At 54.2% G+C, this 7,436-nt stretch overlaps 2 protein-coding genes across 4 annotated transcripts in view; both read left to right on the top strand.

The window, feature by feature from the left end:
- The window catches only part of Sar1a (secretion associated Ras related GTPase 1A), a 25,297-nt gene extending 24,409 nt beyond the window's left edge, over positions 1-888 (top strand). The window contains exon 8 of the mRNA XM_012515449.2: positions 842-888. Coding sequence (XP_012370903.1) covers positions 842-888 — 47 coding nt within the window. The remainder of the gene's footprint in view (positions 1-841) is intronic.
- A 47-nt stretch (positions 889-935) lies between these two features.
- The window catches only part of Tysnd1 (trypsin domain containing 1), an 8,365-nt gene continuing 1,864 nt past the window's right edge, over positions 936-7,436 (top strand). Inside the window, exons 1-3 of one of the 3 annotated variants that reach the window (XM_023723491.1) lie at positions 941-2,294; positions 3,680-3,810; positions 4,759-4,866. In XM_023723491.1, the coding sequence (XP_023579259.1) occupies positions 1,135-2,294; positions 3,680-3,810; positions 4,759-4,866 (1,399 nt within the window). In that variant the 5' untranslated portion in view covers positions 941-1,134. Of the gene's footprint in view, positions 2,295-3,679; positions 3,811-4,680; positions 4,867-7,436 lie in introns of all 3 variants that reach the window. The other 2 variants (XM_004623970.2, XM_004623971.2) reach the window with 2 other exon arrangements.

Genomic DNA, 7,436 nt, shown 5'->3' with positions numbered 1-7,436 from the left:
TTTGCAATGTAGTTTTATTGGAGGCCATTTTTTTCTGCAGACTTGAAGAGTTCACCGCCTCGGACGCTCGGTCGCGGGTCCGCAGTCTCGGCCTGCGCGCCTGCAGCTCCACTCGCACCCGAGCGCAGGGGGCCGAGGCGCAGCGCGGGCCTGTCCTAGGAGTTTAAATTGGTTTTCATACATTTAAATGATTGAAACAATTAAAGATACTATTTTGTGACATGAAAATTAAATGTAATTCAGATTTACAAAATTTTCAACAGCCACCGTCATTCCTTTGGCTTTTGTGTGCTACAACTGCAGAGTTAAATATTTTGAGGCAGGACTAAGTTAGCCTGCAGAACCTGAACCGTCTGCATCCTGGACTTAAGCGAAAAAAGGGTTTGGCTTCTGACTTACATAAATCCTGAGTGGTGACTATGTCATTATGTGACCCTAAGCTACAGGGTTGGATGATTCATTTTTTGGTTTTGTTTCACGTTAGCAACTTCGTCATAGTTAAAGGACAGTTAATTTAGGGCAAACCCACTCACTATCTGAGATCTGCCAGTAATTTTGTGAGTCTCATGCCCCCTAGTGGACTGTTGGAGGGTTTGCTTTCGAAATTTCAACATACCTGCTATTCCATGACCTGTATTACCCGGTGGCTCAAGGGCAAAGGTTGTACACCTGGGCCGAGGCTGACAGCGCCTGTCAAGGCCTGGGCAAATTTAGCCACGTCAGCGCTCAGTGCTGTTCCCCCCCGCCCCAAACAGAAGAGACTGGGCTGGCAGGACCCGCCCGCCTCTCCTCCCATCTCTTCCCGTCCCCTCGTGACGTCGCACGCCTATCACTCTTGCAGGTCTCATCTTTGGGACAGCAGCCTTTAAAGTCCTACAGGTTGAATAAACTAAGGAGGCGGGGACGGGAGGGGTCGGCGTTACTAGCCAATCAGAATGCGGCGCTAGGCCCAGCCAATCGAGTGGGAGCAAATGGAGTTTAGCCAATCCAGCTGGACGAGGAAGCCAGGAGCCAGTACTTGCGCCTCTCGCCTTCCTGCTGTGGTTGACTCCGCGCAGGGTCGCCCGCCCCTTCAAGGCCCTAGCTCGTTTGTTTGTCCTCACCGCAAGCCCTAAGTGTCCCGTCCCCGAGGCCATGGGGCGGCAGTGGGGTCCCTCCATGAGAGCGGCCGAGCAGGCGGGCTGCGTGGTGAGCGCGTCCCGGGCCGAGCAGCCCGAGGAGGGTTTGTGGAGCTGCAGCGGGGTCATCCTGAGCCGCAACCCGGTCCTGGTGCTGTGCCACGGGGGCATCTTCACCCCCTTCCTGCGCGGAGGCAGCGGGGCCCTCACCGCGGCTGGCGCCACCTTCCTGCCGGGAGACAGTTGTGGCGACGACCTGCGCCTGCACGTGCAGTGGGGGCCAACGGCCGCGAGTGTCGCTGGCCGCAAGGAGCCCGGCCGCCCAGGGCTGTGCACGCCCCGCTGCGCCGGCCTTGAGCCCTGTAAGGCCGCCCAGCCCCACGGGCGGCTCCTGCAGCCCCCGCACGCGGCCGAGCTGCTGCTGCTGCTGAGCTGCCCGGCCTTTCGGGCCCACTTCGCGCGCCTCTTCGGGAGCGAAGCGGCTGAGCAGTGGCGCTTCGCGAGCGCGGCGCCCGACGAGGAGGTGTCGGGGGAGGAGGAGGAGGACCAGCTGCGGGCTCTGGGCTGGTTCGCGCTGCTGCGCGTGCGGCCCGGCGCGGAGGCGGAGGCGGCGTGCGGGCCTGCCGTGACCGTGGCACCCCTCGGGGCCGTGGCCAAGGGCGCGCCGCTGCTGGCCTGCGGCTCCCCTTTTGGGGCCTTCTGCCCAGACATCTTCCTCAACACCCTGAGCCGCGGCGTGCTCAGCAACACGGCCGGCCCGCTGCTGCTCACCGACGCGCGCTGCCTGCCGGGCACCGAGGGCGGCGGCGTGTTTGCCGCGCGGCCCGCGGGGGCGCTGGTGGCGCTGGTGGCCGCGCCGCTGTGCTGGAAGGCCCGCGAGTGGGTGGGCCTCACACTGCTCTGTGCCGCCGCCCCACTGCTCCGCGCTGCCCGTGACGCGCTTGCCCACTTACCAGATGTCGCAGCACTGGCCGCCCTGCTGCCGCCCGAAGTGGGCACCCCGAGGGGCCTGCCCCTGCGAGGCCCCGGACCGCCTTGGGCAGCCGCAGCTGTGCTGGTGGAGTTTGGCAGTGTGTGGGGTTCCGGAGTGGCCATGGCGCCCCGCCTCGTGGTGACCTGCCGGCACGTGGCCCCTCGGGAGATGGCCAAGGTCCTGGTGCATTCTGCCAACCCCAAGTAAGGGCCCGGTGTCGGGGGCTACCCCACACTGCTCGTCTCTGGGTGTCGGGTGTGGATCAGGCCTTCCCATAGCAAGCTGCTTTGAGCTCACAATGTAGGGCCCTCCCTCATCCTTGACACCCAACACTAAGCTCCAAGCCCCTCTGGAAGTTTAGCCTTCGGGCTCCCACCCACAGGACTGGCAGTCTGAGCTCCCTGACATTCTGATTTCCTGCTGGGCAGCTTCTCCGCCTCCTAGCTCTACATCTCAGACTCCACTAAGTCCTTTGACCGGACACTCCCCATCTTGTCCTCTTAAACCCTGAAAGTCACGCTGGAGTCCCTGGGGTCTGGGTGCTGCCCTCCTGGGCTAATCTTACTCAGTTTTATCTGTTAGAGTTTAGTTTGCCGCCCTTCGGGGTGGAAATTACAGCTGGGGACTCTAACTAATTAGAGCCAGGGCAGATGTGCATATTCTGAACTGTTTGGGTGACCCTGGTGGGCAGCCAGTTGGGATTTTGGGCAGTCACTTGTTTTCTCTTCAGTGAAAAGCACCTTTGCCCTCCTTTTCTCCTGTGAGTTCTTTTTTCTGAGGCCACAGGGCTTGATTAGGCCCAAGCTAGGCAGAAGAGCATGTGGTGTTGAAGCCCAGCCCTCTCCTGCTGCTCAACCCTCTTAGCCCAGCCCCTTTTTGCCACAGCAGCTCCCACTGGTGGTTGGCAGGATAGCCATGACCTCTAGGGAAGGCTGATGAGGATTTCCCTGTGATGTGGCCCCAGCCCCAGCCCCTCGCCCTACCCACTACTCTTGGGCCCAGGGAATCCACCAGGTCTCCCAGAAGGTCCCCTTGCAGAGTAGTAGTATTTTCTTGTGTGATCTTGGGCAAGTCATTTGGTCTGAGTGGCCTCCCTGTGAGTTCACATATAACATCTTAGACCAGAGCCCGGCACACAGTGTGATATGGAGGTGCTAGCATGTGTGTAAACAGGGACATCACGGCATTTGCCTCCCTCCTGGCATTTGCTCTGTGACCTTGGGGTGGTTACTGAACCTCTCTGGGCCTCAGATGCATCATTTAAAGTAGAGATAACACCAGTTATAGGCTTATGAAGATGAGATGATATCCACAAGGTGTCCACTCCAGGGCTGGCCTACAGTGCCCACTAGAAGTCAGGTGTGTGTTTTCGTGGTGCGACACAGGAAGCTTCACTATGAATTACTCTACAGTTTAGAAGGCATCTTGGGTTAAGTGACTCGCCCAGCACTGCCTGGCTGGTAGGTCTTAGAACTGACACCCAGGTCTTTAGACTCAAGTCCATGACTTGTACTGTCACTGCCCTTGCTTCCTCTGAGTTGTGGAAGACACAGAACACTAGCCTGTCATTTGTTTCCCTTGCTCCCAGGAGTGTGGCAATTTGGGGATGTGTGGTATTTGCCACCCAGGAGACTTCTCCCTACGACATAGCAGTGGTGAGCTTGGAGGAGGATTTGGAGGGTGTCCCCATGCCCAGGCCTGCCGAGTACTTCCATGAAGGTAAAGGACAAAGGAAATAGCCTGAATGAGGCTCCCTCTGCCCTGGGCTGGCCGCCCCTAGGACAGACGGTCAGTGTTGTACACTCACCATCTCACCATGCCAGCGCAGGTGGTGCCTGTTCCTGTTCCCGCCCCTGCTGCAGTAGGGAGTGTGAGGCTCTTGCTGGAGGCCTCCCTGCTGTAACAGCACAGCCTAGGGGTTGGGGCAGGTGCGGTGCTGGGCCTTGGCCCCGGACACTTGAGGCTGCTCACGGGAGCTCATGGTTCCAGAGGCATCATTTGATACAAAACTCTGAGATTCTGTCATATAGGCACCGGCTGACCCATTTCATGGAATCAGTGTGATATGATCCAGGGCTCTGGATTGGCATCTCCTCTGCCAGCTGGTGCCCTAGGACGGACCACATAGCCGTGCTCTGCCTCGGTTTCCATGTCTGTGAAAGGGGCTGTCACGCGCCCCTCCGGGGCATGCTGAGGCCCAGGAGTGGGGCGGCCTGTGCTGTGCTTGGTCCACACCTTGCCCTGCTCCTGAGGGCATTTGGGGAGGGAGGCAGAAGGCTGTATGATGGCCATCATCACAGCGAGATTCTTCTGGGTCCCAGGAGGGGCTGGTTATTTCACAGACATTTATTGAGCATTTAACTAGGGGACAGGAACCCAAACACTGACTGCTTATCTAGTGACTCTGAAGATATAGTTCAGGGACACAGTGCTGGGAACTCCGCAGAGTCCTGGCCTCTTCCTGCGGTGGGATCCTAGAGGGCTCCCTGGAGGCAAAAGGGCAAAGAAGGATTGGACTTTAGGAGAGGACAAGGTTGGGCAGCGAGCAAGGTCTTACCTCAGCCTCCTGCTCCCCCCCCCCCCCGGCAGGTGCAGCTGTCAGTGTGGTCGGCTTTGGTGTCTTCGGCCAGGCCTGTGGGCCCTCGGTGACCTCAGGCATCTTGTCAGCTGTGGTGCAGGTGGACAACACCCCGGTGATGCTGCAGACCACGTGTGCTGTGCATGGCGGCTCCAGTGGGGGACCCCTCTTCTCCACCCACTCGGGGGACCTCCTGGGTAAGCAGCCCCTTGGCCCTCTCTGGCCTTCCCTGGTCAGAGCTTTGTCCCACCTGGTGACTGCACCAGTGTCCAGCCGAGACGGGGAGGCTCTGGCTGGGGGGATGGTGTGCCTCAGGCCCAGAATTAGTGACCCAGTCTTTGAGCTGCTCTGCTTCAGGACGTAGAGAGGGAAGGGGCAGGAAGAGATCGAGGTCCCGGGCTCCTCTCTGTCATTCATTGGCTCTGCCACCTTAGGTTAGTCACTTGATCTACTTGATGTATGAAATTCAAGAGTTGGATCAGTCCAAGGGTCACAAACTGAACAGTGTACAGAGGTTGGGCAAGTAAGTGAATAAAGACAAGAGGAAGCGGAGGTAAAGGGTCAGGGTGCAGCAAGTTCAGAAGAAGCTGGGGACTTTTAAATTTCTTTCAGTCTTATGTTCAGGTGTGGTAAGATCCTGAGAGGCTGAGGCTGGAGGAGTGCAAATTTAAGCCTGCCCAGGGCAATTTAGTGGCTTAGTAAGACCCTGTCTCCAAATAAAAAAGAAAGGACTGGGAATACAGCTTAGTGCAAAGGCCATAGTGCCAACGTTCAGTTCTTAGTATTGTAAAACAAAAGAAGAAAACCATAAAACATGTCCTAGAAATCAATTTTTACAAATGTGTAACTCCAGCCAGATGTGATGGCACATATGCCTGTAATCTCAGCCTCTGGGAGGCCGAGGAAGGAAGATGGCTGCAGCTGAATGCCCAGCTGAGCTGCAGAGGCAGCTTACAGCCAGCCTCAACTACACAGTGAGACCCTGTCTCAAAAAACAAAACAAAACTAACCCTGGGGATACAGCTCAGTGGCACAGCATCTGCCTGGCAAACACGAGGTCCTGAGTTCAGTTCCTGGTATCAAATAAAACAAAACAACAACAAAGAAATTGTAACTCAAGGTAGTTGTTTTTGAAGACAGGGTCTCACTATGTAGTTCTGGCTGGCCTTTAACTTGCTTATGTAGTCCAGGCTGGTCTTCAATTCAGGGCGACCCTCTTGCCTCAGCCTCCCAAATTCTGGGATTATAGGTATGCCCCACCACACCTGGTGAAGTTTTTTTGAACAGTCATTTGGAGGTTTTTTTCAAAAGCAAAAAACATGAATCTATATCTATATCTATTTTTTGTATGTGTGTTTGTGTGTGTGGTAACGGGGATTGAACTCAGGACCTTGTGCTTGCCAGGCAGGTGCTTAAGCCACTGGACTATCTCCCCAGCCTGCATGAGTCCATATAGAAACCTCTAAGATTCTATATGTAGTATCACTTGGTTCATACTAACCTTTGTTTTGTTTTACCTTGTCTTATTTTATTTTGTTTCATCTTGTCTTATTTATTTTATTTTATATTTTATTTGGAAGAAGTTCTCACTATGAAGTCGGACTCATAGTGATCCTCCTGTTTTCAGCCTTCCCAGCGCTGGGATTACAGGCATGTGCCCCTACGCCTGGTCTCGGTGGCCAGCTTGGCGTACCCAGGGCTGGAGCCAGTGCAACATGTGGTGCCAGGGATCGAACCCTGGTCCCTGTGCTTGCCTAAGTAGGCCTTAGTCTGCTGAGCTATCTCGCCAGCCCTGTAGTAACCTTTGTTATACTGTTTTGCCACATTCCTTTTCTTCTGACAGTGAGAAACATAGCTCTCGTCCTCAATATATGTATGCAGTTATCCAACCATGCATACCAACCACAGTCTATCTGTATGGTAATCCTGGTATAGGAAGAAAGAAGTGTAAGAGCCGCCAGCCCACGGCCCGTGACCTGCAGACGTGGCCAGTAGCACACAGGGCTCGTGTGCAGGGGTGCTTGTCAGTAGGTTTCAAGAGTCCAGGCCACGCACCACTATCTGAGGTACTCAGGTTCTGTCACTTATTCGTAATAGTTAGTCACCTGTCACTGCTTTCCCCCATGTCTGTTTCCCTCCATTTCCTGGCTGACTTAAAACTATGCCTATAACCTCGTGAACACTGTGGTGTGAGCATCGCTTGAGGTCCCACAAGCTCTGTCTCCAAGCTCTGTCCACTGAGAGGGACCATGAACAGTGACATTGGGAGGTTCATTTTTTTAACTGGTAACTGCTTAATTTTTTTATTAGTACATTTTATAGTATATAATATTTACATCCCTTGTGTGAAGTTGGTGTATGTCTATAGCACACCTTAACTCCTCTTTTTCATCCCCTGTCCCTTCCCTCCTTCCTTCTTCTATCTCTTGGTATCTTCCTATTTGAGAAAGATTGATCTTTTTCTTTCCTATTATATCTGTCTGTCTGTCTGTCTGTCTGTCTGTCTGTCTATCTATCTATCTATCTATCTATCTATCTATCTATCTATCTATCTATTGCAATGAGACAGTTTCAAACCAAATTGGTAAAACAGTTTCAATAATTAACACATTGGATACATTCTTCCTAGTGATTAATTGCTGTACAAGATGCGGACTTGATATCCTATTTACAAACACCACTAGAACAAATCCTTCTATTCATTAAGAGAATGTAACTATATATCTATCCTAACCACTTTGAATACACAGACATAAAATGGACATTC

The sequence above is a fragment of the Octodon degus genome, unplaced genomic scaffold, assembly GCF_000260255.1.
Source record: "Octodon degus isolate 3935 unplaced genomic scaffold, OctDeg1.0 scaffold00005, whole genome shotgun sequence".
Classification (NCBI taxonomy): Eukaryota; Metazoa; Chordata; class Mammalia; order Rodentia; family Octodontidae; genus Octodon; species Octodon degus.
Note: the sequence above shows the minus strand (reverse complement) of the source record. Positions and strands in the feature narration are given on the sequence as shown.